Here is a 27500-nt window from a genome sequence, read left to right on the forward strand (position 1 = left end):
AACGTCGTCAGAGCAGGAAGTAAAAACACCATCAGGTTCTAAAGTTCTATAAAATAAAACATCTGGATCTGTGCTGCAGAGGTCTGAGAGCGTGCTCCCTCATTACCTCTCTCATGTAAATGTGGACACAGCTTCTTCATCACCAGCTTCTTCATCGCTCTCTTCCTGTTTTCTCTGCAGGAACTCAAAGGAGGAAAAACCTACTCCAAGGTAAGAGCCGGAGTCTCCGTCTCGTCCACTTCACCTCTCACTTTCATAATCACGCGTGACTGATGACGATGACGATGAAGAGCTTCACTTTAGCTTGGGTAAATGTTGGCGTTTCTCCTGACGAGAATCTGCGAAACATCGTGCGAACGCTGACACGTCCTGAGCGATGAGTCACGATCCTCTGAGGTGAAGACTCGCTGTTTCTCCGACAGGAAGTGTTTCCTCTCGTTTCACCCAGGCTCCTTTTTTTAGATTTCCTTTCCTCTAAATTTACCTCGCTTCCCTCCTCGGGAGCTGGTTTCCTTAAATAAACACCTATGAAAACACGAGCGCGGCTCAAGGAAGAGAAACCTGCAGGAAGGAGAGTGTGAATGTGTCCCTGGAGACGCAGAGACCCAGAGAGACAAACGTCCTGTCAACTTATCTGTGCAGAAAACCACACTCAGTGGGTCAGAGGTCAGAGGTCAGAGGTCAGGAAATGTCACCAAGAAAACACGCAAGGAAAAAAATCCACTGAACAAAAGCTCAATAAAATCTACATCTACAGTATCTATGTCACATGATCACGTCTCTATCTCACTGTGAGAACAGGAAACTGAAGTCTGTAAACACACACACACACACACACACACACACACACACCAGCAGCTCAAATCAGTGATTTAAGGTCCTCTGCTGCCTCGTGTGGTCACTTTCTGTCACTGATGTTAATCTGAACAAAGCTTTCAAAAGCTGAATTTACAAAATCAGACTGTGTGTGTGTGTGTGTGTGTGTGTGTGTGTGTGTGTGTGTGTGTGTGTGTGTGTGTGTGTGTGTGTGTCAGTGAAAGTTGAAGCGTGGATTAACGGCTGTTGCTCGTCTTTAACTGAACATGTGCCAGAAATAAAAACCAGTGAAGACTCTTCCTCCTCCTCTTCCTCAGCTGGGCTTCACTGACCTCAACATGGCGGAGTTTGCCGGCTCTGGCTCCACAGCTCGCTGCTGCCTCCTGGAGGGCTACGACACCAAGAACACGCGCCAGGACAACTCCATCCTCAAGGTACGAGAGTTCAGTGGAGTTTTGTAAAGAAGCTGGTTAAACACGCGTTGTTATGACGATGAACGACGATGAACGCTGCTTTTCTCTCAGGTGATAATCTGGATGACTCTGCTGTCTGGAGATCCCTGTTTTAAAACGTGAGTATTTGTCTCAGTCGTTCACTCTGATCACGGATGTTTTTCTTCTTTATTTCTCTTTCAAAAAAGAAATAAAAATATTTTCACTTAACTAACATTTGTTTCCATAAATATTGTTACTTTAAATACTTTAGATGTTTCTTTTCTTATTATTATTTTGTAACATTTTCTAACTTTTTTTGTTAATTTCAGTGTTTTTGTTATTTTTTGTTGCTCCATCTGTTTTTTTTTCCTCCATTCAATAATATTATTGTGTGTGTGTGTGTGTGTGTGTGTGTGTGTGTGTGTGTGTGTGTGTGCGTGCGCGTGTGTGCGTGTGTGTGTGTGTGTGTGTGTGGTCGTCTCTGCAGAGCTCCCAGCTCAGCAAAGTCCATCTCTGTCCCAGGACGAGGACACACCCTGCAGCTGGACTGTAAGGGGGAGGGGACAGCGGAACCTGCTCCTGCTGTCTCACTGGGTCGATCCGCTAAGCCACGCCCCTCCATCATCAGCTCAGGTAAACAACAAACACACACAATATTTTCTACTTTGTCATTTTTCAGCTTCTTAAATGTGAATATTTTCTTTGCTGCATAAAACAAAGAAATCATCTGAGAACATCATCATTTCAGAGGAAACTAAGTCACAAAGAAAGAAACATTTTAAACCTTCAGTCAGGGTCTGAGTCAGAGTCAGGGTCAGAGTCTGAGTCAGAGTCAGGGTCTGAGTCAGGGTCTGAGTCAGGGTCTGAGTCAGAGTCAGGGTCTCAGACTGAGACTGCAGCCTCTGGGAGGAGAAACATGTTTTTTTACGGAAATCATTTTCCAGGAAGAACGATGACTAAACACATGTGACCTGATGTTTACACGATTCAAAAGGTTCAGATCTCAGTCATGTGACATAAAAGTGATAAACTGGTTTGAAGTTTCTGGATCAAAATGATTATCATGACAATGATTTTGTTCACTTTGAATTGAAAAGTGAAAAATGAAATCATCAGACTTTAAGTCTCTGGGTCTAAAGATAGTGGAACTGTTGTCTTTTGTTGTCTTCAGGTCTCCTCGATGAATCAGAGATGAACCACAACCAGAACCAGTCTGGATCTGCAGAAGTCTTCCAGTCTGGTCACTCTCGAAACTCCAGCTACGCCAGCCAGCAAAGCAAGATCTCAGGTTCAACACTTTTGTTTTTACACAAGTTACAGGTCCGACAAGGTCCGACAAGGTCCGACCAGGTCCGACAAGGTCCGACAAGGTCCGACAAGGTCCGACCAGGTCCGACCAGGTCCGACCAGGTCCGACCAGGTCCGACAAGGTCCGACAAGGTCCTAGAACATTCCAAAAATGTCCAATCATTTTAGACGTAGTTATTGGACTATTTGGACATCTTAATCTCTCATTGTCCAGAGTTTTTACAAAATATTCACTAGTGTTTGCGTCTTTAAGAACTTCTCTCCATCACCTCTTTCATTTCCCCTCACATCTCCTCTGTCTCCTCTGATGTCTCCTCTGATGTCTCTATCCTTCTCGGATGTCTCCTCTGATGTCTCCTCTCACCTCTCTTCTGTCTCCTCTGATGTCTCCTCTGACGTCTCTATCTCCTCTGATGTTTCCTCTGACGTCTCCTCCGATGTCTCCTTGTCTCCTTCAGGCTACAGCACCGAGCACTCTTGCTCGTCCAGCCTGTCTGACCTCACTCACCGCAGGAACACGTCGACAGGAAGCAGCACCTCCGGCCTGTGCTTCACTGACTCACCAGCAGAGGGCGACAAGGACGCCGGACGTCCTGAGAGACCGCTCCGACCCCCGCGGCCCGTCTTACCCCCCAACAGACCGTCCAGGTACAAACACAGAGAGGAGAACGGTTCTGGTCCAGGTCCAGGTCCAGGTCCTGGTCCTTCCCTCCTCACTCTGGTTCTTGTCGGTGTTTCAGGAGGAAACAGGACTCGGTGGAGAATCAGCCGACCTGGGTCAACGACACCCGCATGGACGCCGACGACATCGTGGAGAAAATCGTCCAAAGCCAGAACTTTGCAGACACCAACCACACTGAAGGTAAAAGTGGGCGGTGTCTGTGCACGTGTGTGTGTGTGTGCGCGCACGTGCGTGTGTGCGCGTGCGTTGGCGCAACCAGCTGACCTGCTGCTGCCTGTGTGTGTGTGTGTGTGTGTGTTTCAGACAGTAACCTGCGTCTGTTTGTGAGCAGAGACGGGAGCACGTCTCTCAGCGGCATCAGACTGGGAAACAGGTGAGAAACTTCACTTTTTCTTTCACTTCCTCTGAACAAGTGCAGTGAACTCTGCGTCTGTGGACTCGTGACTGACCGGGTGACACACACACACCCCCTGACCCTGTGTGTGTGTGTGTGTGTGTGTTTACAGAGTGTCTGCAGGTGGATACGAGCCCGTCGTCATAGAGATCCACTAAAGAAAGGGCGGGAAGTGTCACACGTGTGTGGTCAGCTGGTCTGAACGCTGTGACAGGAAGAAGAAAAAAAAAAAAACAACTCATCCGTTTGCACTTTGTGTGTGTGTGTGCATGTGTGCGTGTGTGTGTGTGGGTGTGTGGGTGTGTGTGTGTGGTTTACAGACGTCCGTTTCCTGGTGGAAAAGTGTCTAAACTGAGTGTTCATGTGTTTCACTGAGAGTGAGCCTCTGTGTCTCAGACTGGTTCTCAGCAGCAGGGGGCGCCAAACAACCACACTTGAAAAACTACACGTGAACCATCCCTTTAATATAAACTTGATTCAAATGGAGTTTGTGACACAAAAACACTGAGTTTTTAAAAAACCACTGATCGCTCTTTTGTTTTTTTGTCGTTTCCTTGATTTTGAAGCCGTTCCCTGTTGATCAGGGAGTTGCCATAGAAACCACTCGGTGCCTGTGAAGTTTTCTCCTTCTCTTTTATGAGCCTGAAGCACAGTGAGAGAGTGAGTGCTGGTGACGGTGACGAGAGAAGGTTCATTTCCTGTTTGTTTGTTTGTTTGTTTGTTTTGTGACGATTTATCACAAGTCTTAGTTGAAGAGTTTTTTTCTCTACAAGTTTGACCCAAAAAGAAAAGAAAAAAAGACAGAGTACCTGTTCTGGGTTTGTCGCTCTCTGTGCTGCCCCCTGGTGGAGCAGTTAGTTTGGATCCTGTTTACTTCAAATTAGACGTTTTTTGAAATGACACAAACAGTTTCACATCCACAACCAGCCGCCTGGTTTTAAGATAGATTCTTCATTTTCACACAGAAGCTTTTATTTTGGTGTTATTTTTAATTCTCTGCTTGTATTAATGTGGAAATCTCTCTCTTTTTTCCACAAGCACGTCGTTTTCGTGTCGTCTGAATCAAAATGATAAAAAGCTGATATTTCCTGTTTGCCAACAGATTAACTGATGATTAATCTCTTCTTCACAATAGCTGATCATTGATTAACCGCTTTTTTCCATGAATTAAAACCAGTTTGTGTGATTTTTCAGCTTCTTAAATGTGAATATTTTCTGGTTTCTTTGCTCCATAAAACAAAGAAATCAAAAACAAAAACATTTGAGAACATCATTTCCATGTTTGACAAACACTGATCAGTGTTTTCTGACATTTTATGAACCAAACAACTCATCCGTTAATCAAGAAAAGAATCGATGGATTCTTGGATTATGAAAGTCCTAATCTCTTAAACCTCAGTTAAACTGCATTCTTTTCATCCTCGTCTTCATGTCGTTAGTTTTCTCTTAAATCACGTTGTTTTTGTTTGCTTTCGTCACATTCGGGGGACGAACCACTAACCGTATATTCAGAGTTTGTCACTATTTTATTTTAGTTTATTCTTTTCAAGGATTAATTTAATTGTTGTAGTCTGGAGGTTGATTTATAAGCTATGCACAAACATCACTCGCCTCCTGAAGCTTTTTTTTAAAATGTTCTCTTAGTGCATTTAACAGATTCTTCTATTGTAACAAAGCTATAGTATAATAACCTATACGTTTATTAGAGAATATTTACTTAGTGCCATCTTTGTTTGTTTCTCAGCAGAAATGACGTCTAAACAATAAAAATCTAATCTGACTTTGTGTCTTTTGTTTTGTTTGTTTTTTTAATCTGTGTTGTGGATTAAACATCTGTTATGACCTGATATGACGCAGTTAAACTTGACTCCCTTTATCTAAACAGAGGCAGAAGGTGACGATGACCTCATAGAACATGAACTTATTCATATTTAAAAGAGCAAAGTTAATAAACTAATCAAACAATAAATAGATAAAGTACATTTTGATAGAATTTAAAACTAAATAAAATCCCACACCATTTTTTGGCATATATCCACCAGCTCTACGGGTTAGGGAGAAACTATATGTGTAATTCTCTAGGTTCAACAGTAGAGGGCGCTGTCCACAATGCTATTTTATGAAAACATTTTTGTTTTCAAGTTAAATTTAATTTAAGAAAAATGATTTTTTTTTTTAATTCTGATCATTTTAATGAAAGTCAGTTGAATGTATTAATGTGTCACATGGTTTAAATTCACTCACTCATTCATTCACACAGCTGTTTTCACTGAGTTACCTGATTTCACCTAAAGTATTAGCGTAACTACGTCACCGTATCTCATCTACGTCAACTGCGTAAATCAATGAAGCTAATCATCGCCATGTTCGTTGTTCGAGATGAAAAAAACAGGTGAGTTTTTCGTCTTAATTAAACTTTTAACTGTAGTTTATCGCGTTATTTCTGATATAAAACACACATTTGTTTCATACGTTTAAGATTTTAGTGCAATAATCCGACGTTATTCGCGCTAATTTACTGATGCTAGCGTGCTACCATCGGTGTTAGGTTCCTTCCATTAAAAACACCCGGATGTTTGTTAGCATGTTAGCCCGCGAGCTAACGTCAGACATAAAAGTCACAGTTTGTTCCAGAAAAATCCACTTTTCTCGTTTATTTGACTCAAATGTGCAACTTTTAGCAGATTCTGGAGCAAATGTCTCTTGATGCACTGTATGAATGTGTGAGCAGAGATTTTTAAAGGTTTTAATTAAGATTGAATGGCTGTTTCTCTCCGTCCTGACCAGGAGAGGGCGCTGAGTGACAGAGATTCTGAATCTAACACTCTGACACAACCATGTTAATCCAGCAGGATTAAATCTCACCCCTTTTTAATGTTGTTTAATCATGGCCACACAAACGTACTAAATCTCATCATGAACCATTTGCTGGTTATTACAGGTTATTTAGTGATTCACTGGAAATATATATTTTTTATTGATTTAACGGAAGAGTGACCAGGACAACTTTGAATTTGGTTTGAACCTGAATGATCCTTTTAATCCAATAATGACATTAATTTACTAAATGACATCATTTATCATTAAGCATGAATTTCAGTGTACTTTTTTATTAGTTTATTCTCAAAAACTCCTGTGGCACACGCCCCCTTATTTTAAAAGAAGATTAACTGGAAATATATTTATTTATTAAAAATATTCATTAGTTATGTAACTTTTAACCCTCCGAGTCCACTTTTCATGAAATAATAGATAATTGAATGAAAGTGACCAGTGTATGTTTTTGATTTGATTAAAAAAGGAAACCACAGATCTACTGTAAGAGCAGACGACAGTTGTTCTGTGCTCATGAAACGCTGTGGTTTCCTCTGTTGGCTCACAGATACACTGGTTTCACCCTCTCATGCTGGCATCACACACACACACACACACAAACAGCAGCCAGCGCTGTGCCCCTGTGTGAGGAGGAAGTGTTTACTTTTGTTTCAGCAACAATGGAAAAACCTCCATGAATATCTTAAGGTTCTGTTTTATCCAGAAACCGTGAAGAAGTCTGTGTCTGTATGTAATGGAAGTTTTCTCCAGTAATTGATTAGGGAAAAAACCAAAACCAAAACCAAAAACCTTTGTATTTATATTTTAACATTTACAGTAAATAGTGAACTCTGCTCCAGGATAACCACACGGTGGTTTTGATGAGTCAAATGAGGACACTGACGGATGAAAGGGTGACGTTTTTTATGAATATTTAAATGAAATCAATATATTCATAGTTAATCTTTTTTAAAAAGGCAGACTTGGATACTGATCTTGGGAAGTTTAGAGAAAAATGTTTTTTATAGAGACACAGCAACATCTGTAAACATCTGCAAAATGTTTCATGTAGCAGTTTATAATTTAAAAAGGGACAGTTCAGGTTTTTTTGAGTTGCTTCAATAACAGGCAACTGCCCCTGTGAAAACCTGGCTACGAGCAGGGACCACAGAAAAATTGATTTTAAATCTACGTCAGATTAAGTCTACGATTTATCTACGTCGCATGTTTACATCTTTATCTCATTGTGAATCAGACTTTTCCAACAGAAAACTGACGTTTGTAAACCACTCACTCTCCCACACCAAACCCCATAGAGAAAATCAGTGATTTTAGCTGCAGGGACACAGGAGCTGCTGGTCCTCTGCTGCCTCGTGTGGTCACTTTGTGTCACTGAGGTCAATCTGAATGTTGGATTTCAAACACTGAAGTAACAAAAATAAGACATTTGAACTTAGTGATGGAGGCAGCAGTGGATCAACAACTTCTGTGTGTGGCATCTTTATTGTCATCATGCAACCGATTGCACAACAACATTTCGATGTCAGATGGAGGGTTGATCAGAGCTGCTGCGACTGTCCCACAAGGGACCAACCTGACCGCATGTGTCTAACAGTCTAACGTGTTTTTTGATGCTGGAAGGAAACTGGAGAGCTTGGGGGAAACCCACACAGACATGCAAACTCCACACAGAAAGGTCCCAGACCAGGAATCAAACCCAGCACTGCCTTGCTGTGAGGCAACAGTGCTAACCACTACTAACTACTGCGCCACCACGCCTTCCTTTCCCTTTCCTTTTCCAAACAGCAGCCAGCGCTGCTTCCCTGTGTGAGGAGGAAGTGTCTGAAGCTCAGACTCATCCTCTTATTTTATTTTACTTTTGTTTTTGCAACAATGAAAAACCTCCATAAATAGCTTAAGATTCTGTTTTATCCAGAAAATGTGAAGACGTCTGTGTCTGTAAGGCTGCAACTAATGGATATTTTCTCCAGTAATTGATTAGTGGTTTGGTTCATAAAATGGAGAAAGAGATCAGAAGATATTCACATTTAAGAAGCTGAAAAATCACACAAACGTGTTTTAATACCTAAAAAAATACTGCTGAATTGTGGTGTTCCACAAAGCTCAGTTTTAGGTCCCACTCTTTTTGACTCTTTCCGAGTTGTTTATCTTTTTTAGTTTTTTGTTGTTGTTGTTGTAGTTTAGACAGCTGGTGTTTCTACTGAAGGGACGTCCACTGCAGCTGCTTAGTTTAACAGCCAATAGGAGGCGCCCTCCTGATGAAATGCAAAGCAACAATTTTTTTATTGCTTATCTCTTTAACAGAAGCCAGGAAATATTCACATTTAAGAGGCTGAAAAATCAGAAAACTTCTTTTAATTAATAAAGGAAATACTCAAAACACTGAATTGTGGTGTTCCCCAAGGCTCAATTTTAGGTTCCACTCTTTTTACAACTGTCTATTTTGCTCCAAGCTGTTTCTTATCTTTCTTTTTAGGTTAGTTTACAGTTGGACTTGTGGCAGAGTGAGTGGTTTATACCAGCTTAAGTCCACTATACACTTGAGACTCTGCGTCCCTTTATAAACCACTCACTCTCCCACACTAAAGTCCATAGAGAAAATCAGTGATTTTAACATCACACACACACAAGTTCAAATCTTATCTTGGTCTTATTTTGTCACTTCAGTGTTTGAAATTCAACATTCAGATTGACCTCAGTGACACAAAGTGACCACACGAGGCAGCAGAGGACCAGCAGCTTAAATCACCGATTTTCTCTATGGGGTTTGGTGTGGGAGAGTGAGTGGTTTACAAACTTCAGTTTCCTGTTGTGTGTGTGGTCCCTGCTCGTAGCCAGGTTTTCACAGGGGCAGTTGCCTGTTATTGAAGCAACTCAAAAAAACCTAAACTGTCCTTTTTTAAATTATAAACTGCTACATGAAACATTTTGCAGATGTTTACAGATGTTGCTGTGTCTCTAAAAAAAAAAACATTTTTCTCTAAACTTCCCAAGATCAGTATCCAAGTCTGCCTTTTTAAAAAAGATTAACTATGAATATATTGATTTCATTTAAATATTCATAAAAAACGTCACCCTTTCATCCGTCAGTGTCCTCATTTGACTCATCAAAACCACCGTGTGGTTATCCTGGAGCAGAGTTCACTATTTACTGTACATGTTAAAATATAAATACAAATGTTTTTGGTATTTTTGGAAACAGGAAGTCGCGTCTTATTTTCATCAGAGAGGGCTCACAGTCAAATGAATTAATTCTTTACCAGAAAGGATGTGGAGAATACAGAAGTACAACCTTCTCCGCTCGTGTGGTTCTTTCAGTGGTCGTTTACACACTGTTTAAAATGAGTCTGAAATACTTTATTAATCCCAGGGGGAAATACCTTCAACATTTATTATATTACTGAATTTTACATTCTAATTTATTTATGAAATACATTTAATATGACACAGTTGAACAAAGTGCTGAACCATAATAATGCAAAACATTTAAAAACATAGATACAGACAGACGAGCGAGAGATGAGCCTTGGGGAACACTGCAGTTCAGCATTTTAGTATATTTTTAGTTATTAAAACCAGTTTTCTGATTTTTCATCATCCTTAAATGTGAATATTTTCTAGTTTCTTTGCTCCATGAAACCAAGAAATCATTAAAACTGAATCATTTTACATCATCATTTCCATTTTTGATCAACATTTTTCAACAATTTATGGACCAAACATAATAATACCGAAAATAATTGACCTGCAGCCCTACATTTCACATCGTTTTTGTTTTTCGTTCTTCAATTTTCAGCACATGTATGCAAACTGACATTTGAAATATTAACGTTTTTCTACATTCATGTTTATCATGGGCACGAAAAATCATCATAGTTTAAATCTTTATTGAAAAAAAGAAATTGTATATCGTCTCATCCGTAGTCTGGGGTTTTCAAAAGTAATTTAAAAGATGTAAACAATTTAAAATATCAATTTATTGATCTTGCACTGGCAGTGACAAAATGCTGTAAAATAATATTCATTAAATTATTGACACAAAAATTACTACAACATGATATAAAACAAGCAATATTATACTGTATGTACAAATGCAAAAAAATGGAAGTGGGATGTACATCAACTGCTATCAAGAATATTAAAAAATCCACTTCACCCATGTTAGATTTTGTGAATAATATTATAGAGATGCTTTTTGTCATTTAAGCCCTGACTTCACACTAATGTGTGAGTTAATGCTGATGTCAGTAAATAACTTGGTCAGAATTTCCCTCCATGGGGATCAATAAAGTATTTATTTACATATCTATCTCCATCTGTCACATCAAACTCCCACGCGGCGCAAATATGGCAAAATCTTTCAAAACAACAAGGAAGGAAATGTGGCTCATTCAGCAGAAAACATCAAGATGCCACAGGTTTTGAATTTTGTCATGTCAGGAAACACACACACACACCCACACATAGACACACACACACACACACACACACACACACACACACACATAGACACGTAGTTCCTTGTTTGCAGCTTTATAAAGCCAGACTCTACGACGTTCACTCTCGCTTCATCACTTCATCACTTCATCACTTCATCACTTACTGGTGCTGAAAGATCACGATGGTGAAAGCACTGGTGCTCGTGGCGCTGCTGACGTTCTGCTGCTGCATGACCACGCTGCACGGTGAGACCACTTTATTCTGTTGTTTTTAAAACATTACTGACATTTTTACCACCTTTTGAGTGTTTAGTATTTGTATAGTTTGTGAAGCTGAAGTTCATGAAAAAGAAAGGTGTCGTCTGCATATAAAGAAAATCTACTTCTCTTCAAACTGGAAAAACTATATTTTCAGATTATTTCAGTTATTTAAAAAGATGAAGTTGTTAAAAAAGAAATACAGACACATTTGACTTATCCTCCAACTGGAAACAACAACATGTTTGTAATTTTTGTAGATAAAGTTAATAAAAAGGAAATGACTCAACATCAAACTAGGAAAACAGTATTTTTTATAGTTTGTTAATGAAAGAGAGAGACAGAGAAATTTACTAAAACTTCTCTTCAAACTGGAAAAATGATATTTTCATATTATTGTTAAAATTATTTAAAAAGAAAATGTATAATTTGTGCAGATAATGTTATTAAAAAAGAAAGGTGTCGTCTGCATAGAGAGAAAGTTGACTTGTCTCCAAACTGGAAAACAATGTTTTATAATTTGTGTTATTGTTAATAAAAAAATAAAAAAATTTAATTCATCAAACTGGAAAAAAAATATTTTGAATCGCTTGTGAAGCTAAAGAAAACTAAATGTATCCTCTGTATAGAGACATTGTACTAATGTATAGTTGTTTATTCTCCAGCTATGCCTCGACACAGTTGTCGCTGCATTCACACCAGGTCTCAGCGCATCCCGACGTGGGCCATCTTTAAAATGGAGGTGATTCGTGTGTCAGGACAGTGTCGTCGCACTGAGATCATGTGAGTCACTCTGTGTGTGAAGAACAACAACAAGTCGTAAATGATGTTTTTGTGTCTTTATTTAAGTGACTAGTGGATGGGTTATCAGAGTCGCTGATCTTGTAGCCACAGATGCTGCTGCTTCTTCTTCTTCTTCTTCTTCATCATCATCGTATTTCGGCCACAGCGGACCTTGTGCCTCCATCTGTGTCCTAACAGAAGAGGACATCATGGACAGGGGTTTGCTCTGTCCATGATGTCCTCTTCTTTGACGTAGTAACAGATGTCACAGAAGTTTATTCTGTTTTCCCACAGAATCACCACGAAGAGGAACCACACTGTGTGTGTGGATCCAAACGCACCATGGGTCAACGGGCTTCTCTCTGAGCTGCGGGAGTAATGATCTGCCTGCGTCATAAACAGGTAAATAAATGACAAACAAGTTGTAGAAAAGTTATATAAACAGGCTAAAATATGAATTAAGTAAAAAGTGAATAGGAATTAAAACTATAAATATAAATATAAACTATACTATAAACTAAACATGAGTTTTCTGTGTGCTGGTCGTCATTCATGTGTTTTTGCAGCCAAGTTTAGACATTTTTGAAACGCTTTCATGATCAGATTCTGATCAAAAATCATGAATAAATCAATAAAGCGATTTGTTTCCGATAAAGAGATTTCCCTGTGATCCAAAAAATAACTTGTCCTGTATAAAAATACTGTATAATACTGACATTTTCTACTGTATGTGTTTTTTACTTTTCACTCCATTGTAAATAACAATAATAATAATAATAATCGATTGTTTTCTTCTGTTTTTAATCTCAGGACTCATGAAGCCTCGCTCGCTCTGGCGCAGTTGTCAAACTATGAAATAATCATTCTACTTCATAGTTCTTCATTCTATGAATCTTTCTATTGATTTTTCTATTGGAAAATAAATCTAATGTAAAATGTTACCATGTTGTATGTATCACAGATTCCACTCTGAAGATGTTTTTTTAAAAACCTTATTTCTGTATTGTTTTACACAATATAACAAATAAAAGAAGTCAAACAAGTTGTGTTTCTGACAATTATTGCCGTCTAATCTGAAAACTAGCGATGAGCTGACACGACACTGGTCAAAATCACTGGATCAAATCTCATACAATCCAAAAATCCTAATAAATAAATATAATAAATACTCATTTAATCTGATTGTCCAGTCATTTTAGACTGGATTATTGTTTATGAACCAACAATTAACACCAAGAAGATCTGCCTCTGATTCTGGTTCTTATTTATTACCATTTATTTATTTATTTATTAAGACTGAAAAAAGCAAACCTTGTGAATTTATACTGAAGATAATACATCATGTAGGTGTCGCTGTAACTGTGACCTTTGAATATGTTTGACCTTTGATTTTTATAATTCCGAAAGTTTATGAAAGAGAAAGCTGTCGTCTGCATACACAGACATTTTACTTCTCTTCAAAACTATATTATTTAAGTTATTTAAAAGGAAAGGAATCATTTGTGCAGATGAAGTTATTAAGAAAGATTTTTGGTAGTTTTTTTGTATTTTAAACTTTTATTCCCATTGATATTGCACATTTATTCCTTGTTTTTCCCCGTTCTTTGTCTTTTATTCCATAACTTGCCGTTTTCCTGAACCTGGTCTGAAAAAGAAATGATGGTAAAAACTCATCTCTTTCTCTGCTCGTTGAACTTTTCCTCAAATAAAATAGAATAAACACCCACACACACACACACACACACAATGATAATGACAATTTAAAAAAAAATCCAGTTTTTCTGAAACAAATTTATTTTCAACATTTTTTTTTTTCAAACTTTCTGTCGACTCGAGAATTTTTGAACTTCCCAAAGATGTTTTTGGGAAATGGAGCAAAAGTGCGGCAGTAGTTTTATCAAAAATGCACAAAGACATGGGAATTGAACTACAACTGCAGCATGAACAGAGTGTGTGTGTGTGTGTGTGTGTGTGTACGTACATCCCCTGTGCTTACGAAGGATTTGTCCTGTGTGGTTCTGCTCGTACACTGCGACTCCGGGAGTCTTGTAGTTTTTGCTCGATGCATAGCACAGCCCTGAGTTACAACGCAACGTACATAAAGGGCTATTACGTCTAATCATCTGACACAGATACAAAGTAGCGAGTCCACAGGAATCTGATGTGTGAGCCTCTGTGAATACATTCAGCTCCTGCTTATGAACCATGAGCTGATTCTTCTCAGGAAGTGTTTGCTTTTCTTCTTTGTCTGGCACGATAAATAAATATAATCTCATCACCACACAGGTCATTTATGGGGGGGGGGGGGGGTCTTTGGCCACTCAGTTGAAGGCAAACAGGACTATACTCTGTAAAGACTGCAGATTTTCAAAGAAAAAAAGAATATAAAGCTTATTATTAGTCAACTAGGGTTGCATTATTGCCATTATATGCATTATATTTAATTTGTTAAAGGGATAGTTCAGGTTTTCTGATGTGTGGTTGTGCTCCGAGCTCAAAATGAATAGATTTAACCACTTAACAAAGGACTAGTTAATTAAGTCTACGATATCTTAAGAACATGTTCACATCTCACCAAAGTCCATAGAGAAAATCAGTGATTTTAGCTGGCGGGGACACAGCTGCTCCTCTGCTGCCTCGTGTGGTCACTTTGTGCCACTGAGTTAAGTCTAAATGAAATATTTCAAATGCTGAATTCACTAAAATAAGACATTTGAACTTAGTGAGTGTGTGTGATAACATCACTGATTTTCTCTATGGGGTTTGGTGTGGGAGAGTGAGTGGATTACAAACTTGCACAAGGAAAAGAGCTCACACTCACCATGAAAGTACCTGATACAACCACACACCCCAAACATCCTGAACTATCCCTTTAAAAGCTCTTTAAACAGCATTGGGGCAGATTTGGCTGCAGCCGTCGACACACTGCAAAAAACTCACGTCCGATTATTGATCATGATCAGTGAGAACGTACGAGACCCGTAATCCAGCAGAGAAGTGAACGTGTCCACGCTGGACTGTGAGGAGGAGACTTTCAGAACATCACCACAACAAAGCGCTCATTTCTTTATTCACCTGCACGTTTGCGTTGGCCAACGACATGAGGCCAAACAATTAGGAACAAATTTGATCATTCATATTTTCTAGGGACAGCACAAACTCCATTCCATCCTTTTAGACTTTATTTAAACTATTTCGTGGTTAACAACACATTTGTGTCATTGAGTCATTTCAAACACATCATTCTCCATCTGTGTCACAAATATTCTTCACCGCTCACACACGTGACTCAGCTAAAATGCTGCTGCTGTGATATGTAAATGTATAACGGACGTGTGGATTATATGGGACGGTGTGATTTATTGTCCCCGGTCATTTGATCTGAAAGCCTCCTCTGAACAGTGCATTCATGTTGTCATGAGATGAATTCATGTTATCATTTCAAAGCTCAGTGTTAACTATGACGCCACACCAGTGAGAACTTTTAAATTTAAAAACTTTAGAATTATTACTATTATTATTATTATTATTATTATCAATAATAATAAAAACTTTTTTTAATAATAATAATAATAATAATAATAATAATAATAATCTGATCTAAATTTAAAACCTGTACCTTTTCTCATCCTTGTAGTCGGGCTGCAACCATTATTCCATTCATTGATTATTAATTGATTACTAAATTCATTGTCAACTATTTTGATAGTCGATTTATTGTTTGAGTATTTTTATTAATAATTCAAACCAGTTTGTGTGATTCTTCAGCTTCTTAAATGTGAATATTTTCTGGTTTCTTTGCTCCATAAAACAAAGAAATCATTCAAAATCACTCATTTCAGCGTCTGACAAACACTGATCAACATTGTTTGACTCTATTCATCGATTATGAAAACAATGGTGAGCTGCAGCCCTTAATTGTAGTGGATTATGTAGTGTTTTTTGTTTTTTTAACTCTAAAAAGATTTACTCACATCAGCTGACACCTGTGGAGCAGATTTATGTTAAAAAGGTTTGTCGTCATAGCAACAGTCGGCCGTGATCATGAAAAAAAAGAAGAACAAAAAGCAGCTTCATCCCAAACCCAACATTTGGTATCAAGAATTTCTCAAAGGGAAAAATAGAATAAAACATTTACAGTGTGCAAAAACAAACAGGGCCAACACTTCACTCCTATTGGTCGGTGTCGTAGAGCTGGAAGGGTTCGGATGGTTTCTGAGTGAACTGTACACGGTCCTGTATAAACCTGGGGGGGGGGGGCAGTGTTTAAAAGGTAGGGTCAGGAGGAGGGACAGTGGGCGGGGCTCCGTCAGGCTGCACTACCTGTTGACGGGCAGGTGCAGCCCGTTGAGGGGGTTGAGAGGGTGGGGCAGGGGTGGGTGGAGCTCCAGCTGGGCCAGCAGGGAGAAGTGGTCCGAGGGGATGTGGGGGTGCGGGCAGCCCGTGATGTTGTTGTCCACGAGCCACTGGCTGTCCAGAGGTCCCAGCAGACCCAGCACGCTCATGTGGGTCTTAGAGAAGAAGATGTAGTCGATCACACCCTGGGGATACAAACATGTCATGTGACGGCAATTTAGGGCGGAGCATGGTCCAAGTTTTCAGATATATCATAGACTTTATTTTGATTTTATTGGCTTTGTCTTTTGTTAAGTGGCTAAAATCTGGTTTTAGTTTTCACTCAGAAAATCAGTGATTTTAGCTGCTGGTCCTCTGCTGCCTCGTGTGGTCACTTTGTGTCACTGAGGTCAATCTGAATGAAGGATTTTAAAAGCCGAAGTGACAAAATCCGACATTTGAACTTAGTGATGGAGGCAGCGGTGGATCAGCAGCTCCTGTGTGTGTGTGTGTGTGTGTGTGAGATAAAGAACATGAACATATTCTTAAGATATTGTCGACTTCTTATCATTAAATGTGTTGATTCATCTAAACTACAGTACATAGTCTTATGATGACGATGATGATAATAATAATGGCACATATCAACCCACGTATATTTGCAGTTATCGATCAATAATTCCATAACCTTTTAAACACAATGTGAACCGAAAGAGACGTTCCTACAGAAACGCTACTGTCACCACCTCAGCTCAGGAATCAAAGACAACATGATGTCGTGCAAGCGTTCCTCTGTCTCAGAGACGCGTTATCACACACTCTGTAGGTGTTCACACCGTCACCGCACATCAGCACATCAGCGAGGAAACGTTAATGGCAACAGAGATTAAAGGCAGAGAAATGAGTCAACATGTGAGCAAACATCCACCATCCATCGTTTTATCGATGAGTCATCACCCAACACAAGCGTCAGCAGCGACAAGTGTGAACTTTATTTTCACACATTAATTTCCCTGTGTGTGATTAATGAATGCAGCGGTTAAAAACATGGAGACTCTGACCTGAGCTCCGCCCACACACACAAGCACGTGTCTTATTGTGATTATTAACGTTTTATCAGTCCCAACGATCACAAAAAACCCCGGCTTCAGTTTTATATCGATATTTTATCCATATTTGTCACATGAGACCTGGATTAATTAGTGAAAAACACTAAAAATGATCTCTCTCTCTATGTGTGTATATATATATACATGGAAAGGACAAAATGACATTTAAAAAGTTTAGTTTGAAGTATGTAAATGACATTGTGTCATCACATTGACACAGTGGAGGAACACAAACCCTCCACCAAAGCTCTGCGTCCCCCCCCGTCGTACCCGCTGGGTCGTCACACCCTTGGAATAGTTGTAAATATCTAACGTTTATAATCTGACTAACGTTACATATTTACAATTGACGGGGAACAAGTTCCAGATGGACAGCGACTCCAAGCCCGGGACTACTTCTGGTCCATTCAGCTGTCGCTCCAAAATTCAGTAACCAATCAGCAGGCAGCTTTGTAAGGCCCGCCCACAAACAAAAAACCACGGCGCAAAGAACAAGTGAGGCGTTAAATGAGGGTGAACGTTGTGCTTCCAGGTCTGCAGCAGATAACAGTGAGAGAGTTTTTACCTTGAAGTCGTACGTGTAGTTGGTGTAAGGCATCAGATTGCTGTCGTAGGCGCTCTTCAGCTGGAAGCTGTGTGTGATGCTTCCGTCAGAGTTGCCGTTTTTGCCGTTGCAGTTGAAGTTGGTCAGACAGTCGCTGTAACGCAGCTCCTTAAAGTCCTTGTGGTTGTCGGCGACGCCGCCGTCGCTCAGGTACTCGACCACACCTGGACGACACAGACATTCACACGTTCACCATCGAACAGGAAAAACACCAGTGTGAAAGTGTGAAACACCAGGAAAGTTCTTTTTACCAGAATCCGGCAGCGAGTTGAGGTCAGCACACAGGACGATAGGGATGGACGAAGGGTCAGAGGTCGGCGAGCCGGTCGCCACGGAGCCCGACGCTCTCTCGGCGATGCTCTTCAGCTCCGACAGGAACATCATGGTCTGGATCAGCTTCACGTCCGAATATTCGGGATCCCAGTGCATGTGAGCGTTAGCCACCAGGACGAGCTGTCGCTCCTGAGGAGGCTTCATCCCTGACAGAGGAGAAAAATAATCTGGATTATCACAAGAATAAAGACGTTTTCATCAGCACATGCGGTGAAATAAGATGAAGCTTTAGAAAGTCAAACGATTACTAAAGATGAGAAGTTTAACCTGCTCATTCAAAACATAATGACATCAAAAATCCAACACTTTCTAATCAAAGCCTCCACTGACACCTGGTGGCAAAAAGATGTTACTGCAGATGTTGACGTAATACAACATCAAAGTTAGTACTTTTATTTTACATTTGGAACTGATTCATTTACATATACGAAGAATATTTCCCAGATGAACTGAAACAAGCGTTTGATAGAAAACTGATTTTTGGGCAGTGGACAAACGTAATATTCTTGACACGATTAATAAACAATGAAACAATAATTCACAGATGAACTGCTGTATGAAACAGACTGACGCAGGAATAAGTGGAGGCCTAAACTTTAGCCCGCCTCACCACCGGAGAACGTGTCCTTGTTGACCTCGAGCAGGACCGCCACCCCTATGTTGTCTTTGGTCATCACTCTGTTCAGCATGACCTCTGACCCCTCAGAGTTGGCCATCGCCACCTGGTTAAACTCCACAGTGTGTTTCTGCACCAGAGTGAACCTGGAGGAAAACGCACATAGATTTTTACACAATTTTACAAAAAACTAAATAAAAAAACAAATCACTTTTTTAAGTTGACCGACGTACCTTTAATAAAAGACTTGCCTAAAAAATATCTACGTCACATGTTCACGTCTTTATCTCACTGTTAGAATTGTCCTTGTGTAAACTGAAGTTTGTAAACCACTCACTCTCCCACATCAAAGTCCATAGAGAGTCACTTAAGAGTCTTGGTTTTGGGCTCGGCCTCTTGGTTTTTGTCTTGGTCTCAGCCCCTAACATTTTGGTCCATCATAGTCTTGGTCTTGTCTTAGTTTTTGGTCCCAAGACTTTCAGGTCTCGGCTCCTGAAAGACTTGGTCTGTTCTTGGTTTTTGTCTTGGTCCCTTTAAGTCTTGGTCTCAGCTGATTTGTCTTGGTCTTGGTCACTCACTCTCCCACACCAAACCCCATAGAGAAAATCAGTGATTTTAGCTGCCTCGTGTGGTCACTCTGTGTCACTGAGTTAAGTCTAAATTAAATATTTCAAAAGCCGAATTCACAAAATAAGACATTTGAACTTAGTGATGGAGTCATCACTGGATCAACATCTCCTGTGTGTGTGTGTGAGACGTTAAAATCACTGATTTTCTCTATGAGCTTTGGTGTGGGAGAGTGAGTGGTTTACCAAAGTCTGTCTAACAGTGAGATAAATCATCAGGTCAGATGAGTCTGAACTCACTTGTCGGTCTTGAAGAACACCGCGCAGCCGTCCACGTGTTTCCTCTCCTGTTCAGAAACCAGTTTGGCACGAGATTTTGGACAGAAGTAGCCGTCGTAGCCGCGCTCCTTTAGCGTTTCTAGAAACAAGGTGTAGTATTGTTCCGTCTCGACCTCCTGCAGACACACGGGAGGAGAAGAAGAAGAAGAAGAAGAAGAGTCAGTTCAGGTGTTGGCGAGTGTTTTTTATAGTTTGATGGTGGTCCTCTCCATTTACCTGCAGGCTGATGATGTCGGCGTCACAGCTGGTGATTTCCTCCATGATGCCTTTCTTACGATATTCCCAGTTGAGAGCCCAGGACGGACAGTAGCCGTAGAGCTGCCGCGTGGCGTACTTATCACACAGCACGTTGTAACACATGACTGTGAACACGGCTGCAGGAGGAAATAGTCAAAATAACTGGAGTCAGACTTTGGTTTGAAAATACATTTTGTTGTTTTGCTCTGGATAAACTTACACTATTAAGGGGAAAATTCAGTGTTCATAAATCTCTCAATATCAGCCTTTTCAAAGCAGGAAATGACATCATCACGAGAATCAAAGACTCTAATATCTCACATTAGAATATTGATATAATATTGATTTATTGCACCGCTCATTTTCTTTGTGGTATAAAATACTAATTTACTTTAGAAGAGATGATGTACAGCATTAAAGCAGAACTAAAATAATCCAGATTACCTGTGGCAATCATCTGGTCTCGCTCTTTCAGAGTGATCCACGGTCTTTGAGGCAGCTGCTCTGGATGAACTGGAAAATAAAGATTAGCTCATGAGCAAAGGGGTAAACTTTAACTTTATGTTAAACAGGGGGCGCTACAGCTCTTCATCTGGCAGTCTGTTGGTGGACATATTGAATAGCTCATTATTTGGCAGTCAGTCTGTTGGTGGACATATAGAATAGCTCATTATTTGGCAGTCAGTCTGTTTGTGGATGTATAGAATAGCTCATTATTTGGCAGTCAGTCTGTTGGTAGATGTATAGAATAGCTCATTATTTGGCAGAGACGTGTTTGTTTACCTGCGAGATTGTCAAGCATGTAGTTCAAAAGCTTCCTGGTTCCGTCGGGCTCCTGGTACAGGTTTAGGATGTCCTGGGACAAAGGGTTTCCTGCTCAACACACGCACACACACATACATGAGAATTCATGAATGTGATTTAAGTCACACTCTCATTTCCATCATTCCATTTTAAATGAATTCAAATCAAACATCCATCTGTTAGTGAATCTTCCTTTGACAGGCGGATGAAGCCTGAGATTCCGGACCTGGACTCGTGTTTCCTGACGTCACAGACTCACCTTTAAGCCCCAGAGTTTGTAACTGGAACAGCCTCCCAAGTTCATAAGGCAGGACTCGCAATAGATTGTTGTTTAAAAGCAATTCCCTGTAAACACAAACACGTCAACATGTTATTTTTCTCTCCAACAATCAGCTGATTGTACAATTGTCCGATTTAGTCGATTCATGACTCCAACCAACAGCACAAGCTAAAATCACTGAGTGCTTAGCTGCGGGGACACAGGAGCTGCTGGTCCTCTGCTGCCTCGAGTGGTCACTTTGTGTCACTGATTTAAATCATAGTTAAGGATTTTAAATGCCGAATTGACAAAATAAGACATTTGAACTTAGTGATGGAGGCAGCAGTGGATCAACAACTCCTGTGTGTGTGTGTGTGTGTGATGTTAACATCACTGGTGGATGGACTTTGGTGTGGGAGAGTGAGTGGTTTACAAACGTCAGTCTAAAGCCCACTTATTTCCTGCCATGTTTTCCTGACCTGAGAGAGACCATGTTGCCCAGTTCGGCGGGCAGACTCCGCAGCTTATTGGACGACAGGTTCAGGTAGACCAGGTTGGGCAGCTTGGCGATGTCCGGCGGGATGCGGCTCAGGTTGTTGTCGTTGATGTGCAGCGTTGTCAGGTGAGTGAGCGTCCATAACGAGCTGCTCAGGCTCCTCACGCGACCTGAGGTCACACACACACACACACACACACACCTAATGAGAACTAGAGCGCCACCATGTGATGTAACAAGAGCACTGCGATGAATGTGATCTTTCAGCTTCTTAAATGTGAATATTTTCGGGTTTCTTTGCTCCATAAAAACAAAGAAATCATTCAAACATCATTTCTAGGTTTGACAAACACTGATCAATATTTTACAACATTTTATGAACCAAACACGTGGTGCAGGTGATTATTTTCCTGAAATGATTTTATAAAAATCATAAAGATTTGACAGATTTGTCAACAAACAAAATTCATTTTATTTTATTTTCTGAATATTAAAACGTTACCATGTTATCTTCCTCAAATAATGACATTGTCTTTAAATTTGGATTTTGCACTCTGATAAATGTATGTAGCAATAATAAAAAAGAGTTAAAACTGACAAAGATTCGAACTATTTTTAGATTTTTCTTCTCACATCAGCACAATATCTGAATTCATGGACTGAGTCGTCATGTGACGCAGTTCAGAGGAAAAAAAAAACCCATTAAAGAACCTTCAGAGCGTCATGTGATCAGATATGGAATGCAGCCGGTGGCCGTGCACAGTTCTGAGAACCTTTACTGAAGAATTTCACTTTTATTGTTATTATTATATTATTTACAACAACCAAACTGAATCTGTGTTAAATATTAAAGTTTTCGTCTTATGACGTAAGTTAAAGGTGCAGTCTGTAGAAACGGATTGAATTTAAAATGACTTTAAACTTTAGAATAATAATCCTGGTTAACACTGAGCTTTGAACAGACATTAGTTAGTTATTGAGTTAGTGACAGTGACAGTGACAGTGACCTGATATCTCGAGCTCAGTCCAGTGACACTTCTTCCCACTGGCCACCTCCTCTGCTGGCATGATGGTGTAACATCTGCGAGGATCTGGAGGGTCATATTTTTCCTTTGGCATACCTGGATATCTGCACACAACAAACACACAAACAACAAAAACTGAGATGGAAGAAAAAAGACAATCTATTATAATAACAACTATTTTATAACATCATGAATCGGGAGAGTCGAGGTCAAATAAGCGAGCACGTTTAGAGATTAACTGAAGAAACAAATCAGAGATTACATTTAAAAATGAATCAAGATGTGTCAAAATAAGATTAACTGACGTTGCCATGGAATAACCTCAGAAGAGCTAAATATAGAATAAAAGAAAATATCATGCAGTAATAAGTGAATAAATGATTTGCTGTATCCCAGTAGAAGCAATAATCAGCTGTACTACGTCATTATTACTTTCTTATAAACCCTGTGTTTTCAAAGTCCACACGTCATTTATTTCTTTTACAGGTAACTTGTAAGTGTGGTGTTAATGACGAGCAGAACGAGACGGACTGAACCGTAAAATCACAGTATGTCCCACTGGCACAATATTGGTCTATTAAAGCTAGAATTTATACTGAAATATCATTTTTACATGAAATATTGTCCTGAACATATTCTACTGTAAGTCAAAATGACCACTCCCTCCAACAAACACAGATGTTTGACACTGACATATTACAAAATATCTTTATGAAACTTTTCTTGGGGAAAAAACAAAGATGTCCTGATGTATTTGATTTAACAAGAAAATATTAATTAATTAAGAGAAAATCAGTTTCTAAGGTTTTAACAAACAAAATGTGTAAACTTTATTATGTAGCCACAGGTGGTTTATAGCATTATTATAATGTTGAAACAATGTTTGTGATACAGAAGTCACAGATTTGTTATTTCTCTCTTTATCTTTGTCTGTTTGACGTCAATGTGGACGTAGGTTTTCATTCAAGGACGAAGTGATAAGATATTAGTGATGATGATGATGTGGAAATATGATCCACATTCACACTTTACTGTAATAACAACAATAGTTATTCACACTGTAACACAGGAGTGATTGAAACTTTTATCTTCATCCTGCAAGAAAAAAGCTACACAAAATGTATTCATTTATTTTAGTTTATTTAGTGTTATTGTTTCTTTCTTTTTTTCAAGTTAAGATTTTGTATTTTCTTGTATAAACATTAAATTTAATCTGTAAAATCTGCCAGAAACAAGGACACGTTGTGACGTTTGTTTCCTATTCTCTGTAATGTTTCCAATGTAAAGTTTCATATCCAAGTAAATTAAATGAGACTTTATTTCATACACAGATATATTATATTTAGACTATAAATGTTTCCTGAACACAATCTGTACTCAGTGTTTGTTTTTCAGTCCTTTTACTTTGATGTTCTCAATCAATAAATACAACAGTTAAAAAAAATCATTAGATAATAAGCTTTATAGTTGGTTTTAGTCAGAAAAATAATAATAATAAAGTTAAAATAGGGTTGGAATGATGGATTTTAAGTTGATTATGAATGGTTACTAAATGAATTGTTGACTGTTTTGATAATTATTAATAATTAAAACCCATTTCTCCATTTTTTCAGCTTCTTAAAATGTGAATATTTGCTGTTTTTTGCTCCATAACAAAAATATAGATATGTATTATAAAATGTTGACATTTGAGAACATCATTTCCAGCTTTAATCAACATTTTATGAACCTAAAACAACAATGAGCAGATGAATTAATGTTGTAAATGAAGGTTATTTTCAGCTCTAACTAACTGACAGTTTATGAACATTCATTAAAGTTCATTATTGTCATGACAGTCAATCTGTTGCCATGGAAACCTCGTTCGTCCACGTTGTTATTTCCTTATTTTCCTGTTGCTGTTATATAAATGTAATAAACATGTGACAGCAGCTGCGGGAACAGCTGAGCGGCGCGTGGCCAAACATAGCTGTGATGTCAAAAGTGACAAACACGTTGAGGACGTTCGGAGCGGCCCCGGGCCCGGTCCCGGTCCCGGTCCCGGTCCAGGAGCACTTCAACCCGGCAGCAGCTGTCACACACACGCACCCCCCGCTGCTGATCCTCCACACACACACTCACACTCGTGTTACAGTTATTTATAAATTCACACACTCTTTAAAGTCCACACACACACACACACACGTGAACCGAGCTCCAAGCACCGGGCTGGATTAGGTCGCTCGCGGCCCCAGAGGCGCACGTTGGCCGGACACAGCGTGGCTGAGTGAGTCGGTACAGGCGGAAGCGGATTTGAGAGTCAACCGTGAGCCGTGTCAGTTCCGGTAAAGTGTCGACAGAGAGAGGAGAGAGTGAGGCGTGACGTTACCTTCATTCGGGGGCGGAAGACGCGGATTGACGGAGAAAAGTGGGGAAGTCTGGACGCGACATGCAGCGGCGGCAGCGGTGGCTGGTGAAGCCGTTCAGACCGTGAACGTCTCGGAAACAGAGAGAAGAACAACAAACGACACTTCCGCTCGTGCCCGAGACGCGCGCACGGTGCTCCCTCTATTATTGATCCATCCGCATCTCACAGATTTATGATAGATTTTTAATTTAGCAATTTATGTAATGCTATTAAAGTCAGGTAAATTAGTATTATCACTATTGTGATTATGCATTTTGATTCCTATTTCATTCATTTATTCGTTATTTTTATTCTTTAAGTACAGAACTGGTGATTACAGACAAGTATTGGAAGTCAAACATTTCCATGAAACGCTTGCCGAATAGTGTAACTGATAGTACTATTGTTCATATATACAATCTCATATTTATGCGAGTTTTTTTTCTTCCAGAAAGAGAGTTCAACTTTAGATTATACGTTTTTAAAGTGAGGTTTGGTTTTCTCGTCCGGAACCTTCCAGAACGTATCGCTGTTGCCGCACGGGCCACAGTTGTTCCCAGACATGGCAACTTGCACGCGGACAGTGTGGAAAGGTCAGTTTGTGTAACTTATTTTCTCGTTATTAACATATTTTCTCGTTATTAACATTAACATGAGTTTACGTGTTTTTTGAGAATAATGTGAACAATGTGATTTCGGTTGAGTGTTTAACGGTTAACCGGTGTGTTAGCTTGTTGTTAGCTCATGTCATACACTAACACACATTATAAACATGCACGATTCTTTCTGTCTCTTTATTTTATTTACACATGGAAAACAATATTTAGGACTGAACTGTCCAGATTGGTGGAGGACAAAGCGGTAGATGATGAATGGAAACAGTATTTCATGTTTATGTCGTATTCACACATGTCTTCTGTTGAATTCGGCATCAATGTAAACGGCCAGGGAAAAATAGCCGATTCTTCGACCTCTGCTACGCGTTGTCCCATTGCGGTGGGCGCTAACGAGCAATGAAACGTCTTTATTTGCTCATATAAGTGATGTTTGGTGGGTCACGTGTATGCCCAATTAAAAACATGAGATTATCATTTGACTCGTGTTTTGAAGCAGCTTGCTTCAGACGGTGTTCACACACTTCCTGTGATTTCCGTGTGTCTCAGTTTTAGCAGGATGTCAGCGGCAGCTGCTCAGTGCTGGTGGTCCGTCCTTCATGAACGTCCCACACACACACAGGAATCTCCCTGTCAGGACGTTTGCAGTTGCCAGGTGACGTCACTCACTTTGAACCTGATCTCATTAAATGAATTCATGTTCACTTCACGTCATCTATCCTCTCTGACCAAAACTATTCTATTTAAACTTAGTATTTCAGTCACGTTAATGGGCGTGTCTCATTCCTCAGAGATGAAAGGTTTTATAAATGTCAGTGTGTCTCAGAACAAAGTACAACATCTTTATATATATATATACATACATATATGTATGTATATATATATATATATATATATGCATATATCTACATTAAAGTTAGTGTGTTGTTTGTGTGACGTCGGTGACTGGATGAATATAATTTGACCCGATGACGGAGGAAGCCTCGTGAACGATCACCTGTTGAAGCTTCTTATAAACTTAAGTGTCCGTGTGTGTGTGTGTTTATTAAGAGAAATGTTCTCATTTGTCAGGACTTTCCAAAAGAAAGACAAGAAAAAAGAGGAGGAAGAGAAGACCAAAGAGAAGAAGGTGAAGAAAGAGAAGGTTGTCATGGACGACAGTCAGAGACATAAACCGTATGGAAAGACGGCGTGGGCGCCTGTGGACGACGTTTACGTCCGTAGGTTTTACCCCAGGACCACGTACGACGCAGCGGACGCCATCGACCTGCTGAAGAACTTCCAGGTTCTGGACTTCACTCCTCCCACGCAGCCCGTGTACATCGACCTGAAGCTCAACATGAAGCTGGAGAAAAAGGTAACGCTGGTTTTCAGTGAGTCCTGACTCCTGGGACCTGAAAGCATCAACGTACTCGTTAATACCCTTTAAATACAAGAGTGACACTGGCTTGGTGTAAATCACACAAACATAATTACATTTATATCACTAACAGTCACTAACAGTCACTAACAGTCAATAACAGTCAATAACAGTCAAACAGCAGCTGCTCTGAGATCACAAAGCCCCAGTGTTTTTACTGCGCTGTAACGCTGCACGTCTTTTAAAAAGGAAAAAACTGCTGAGTTTTGAATCCATTTAGAATCTTTGAGAATAAGAATCACAACATTTTCCACTAATATAATGTTTGTGTGTCTCACAGAAAAGAGTGGAGCAGTTCACCAGCACCATTCTTTTACCGTTCCCCTTCAGCACAGAGACGAGCAGAGTTGTGCTCTTCACTGAGGTAAAGAAACAAACTCTCATGAATCTTCATTTCCCCGTCGACTG

General features: G+C 39.7%; 3 protein-coding genes and 1 long non-coding RNA gene across 6 annotated transcripts in view; 3 read left to right on the forward strand and 1 right to left on the reverse strand.

Annotated features, from left to right (window-relative positions):
* Positions 1-5414, forward strand: part of eeig1a (estrogen-induced osteoclastogenesis regulator 1a) — a 14000-nt gene extending 8586 nt beyond the window's left edge. The window contains exons 3-11 of the mRNA XM_058636877.1: positions 181-210; positions 1134-1250; positions 1341-1387; positions 1738-1883; positions 2422-2538; positions 3017-3206; positions 3299-3420; positions 3544-3613; positions 3747-5414. Coding sequence (XP_058492860.1) covers positions 181-210; positions 1134-1250; positions 1341-1387; positions 1738-1883; positions 2422-2538; positions 3017-3206; positions 3299-3420; positions 3544-3613; positions 3747-3792 — 885 coding nt within the window. The 3' untranslated portion in view covers positions 3793-5414. The remainder of the gene's footprint in view (positions 1-180; positions 211-1133; positions 1251-1340; positions 1388-1737; positions 1884-2421; positions 2539-3016; positions 3207-3298; positions 3421-3543; positions 3614-3746) is intronic.
* A 402-nt stretch (positions 5415-5816) lies between these two features.
* On the forward strand, positions 5817-13004 carry LOC131463522 (uncharacterized). Of its 2 annotated transcripts, none has more exons than XR_009241054.1 (4): positions 5817-6026; positions 11832-11949; positions 12244-12351; positions 12760-13004. It is a non-coding gene; the product is annotated as an uncharacterized LOC131463522 (long non-coding RNA). The 2 variants fall into 2 exon arrangements; XR_009241053.1 differs by lacking the exon at positions 5817-6026 and adding an exon at positions 9604-11154 and having other exon boundaries at positions 12760-13003.
* A 716-nt stretch (positions 13005-13720) lies between these two features.
* On the reverse strand, positions 13721-25152 carry cnot6l (CCR4-NOT transcription complex, subunit 6-like). Its single transcript, XM_058635998.1, has 12 exons — positions 25041-25152; positions 22655-22776; positions 21631-21817; positions 21152-21237; positions 20872-20961; positions 20533-20601; positions 20068-20225; positions 19813-19967; positions 18941-19092; positions 18249-18476; positions 17959-18161; positions 13721-16490 (listed from the first exon to the last, which is right to left on the reverse strand). Exons 2-12 carry the CDS (start codon positions 22764-22766, stop codon positions 16269-16271), a joined length of 1662 nt encoding a protein of 553 aa, XP_058491981.1. The 5' UTR covers positions 22767-22776; positions 25041-25152; the 3' UTR covers positions 13721-16268.
* The window catches only part of mrpl1 (mitochondrial ribosomal protein L1), a 4427-nt gene continuing 1804 nt past the window's right edge, over positions 24878-27500 (forward strand). The window contains exons 1-5 of one of the 2 annotated variants that reach the window (XM_058636000.1): positions 24878-25210; positions 25510-25651; positions 26222-26327; positions 26744-27029; positions 27373-27456. In XM_058636000.1, the coding sequence (XP_058491983.1) occupies positions 25621-25651; positions 26222-26327; positions 26744-27029; positions 27373-27456 (507 nt within the window). In that variant the 5' untranslated portion in view covers positions 24878-25210; positions 25510-25620. Of the gene's footprint in view, positions 25211-25256; positions 25652-26221; positions 26328-26743; positions 27030-27372; positions 27457-27500 lie in introns of those variants that run through there. The other variant, XM_058635999.1, reaches the window with a different exon arrangement.

The sequence above is a fragment of the Solea solea genome, chromosome 8, assembly GCF_958295425.1.
Source record: "Solea solea chromosome 8, fSolSol10.1, whole genome shotgun sequence".
Classification (NCBI taxonomy): Eukaryota; Metazoa; Chordata; class Actinopteri; order Pleuronectiformes; family Soleidae; genus Solea; species Solea solea.

What these genes read in the sequence shown, in the direction of transcription:
- cnot6l (XM_058635998.1), bottom strand. Translation starts at nt 22,766, where the DNA reads ATGCCAAAGGAAAAATATGACCCTCCAGATCCTCGCAGATGTTACACC. An exon ending in ACAAACTCTGGGGCTTAAAG is followed by an intron (nt 20,962 to 21,151) that starts GTGAGTCTGTGA and finishes TGTGTTGAGCAG; the next exon opens with GAAACCCTTTGTCCCAGGAC. An exon ending in CATGCTTGACAATCTCGCAG is followed by an intron (nt 20,602 to 20,871) that starts GTAAACAAACAC and finishes TTTATTTTCCAG; the next exon opens with TTCATCCAGAGCAGCTGCCT.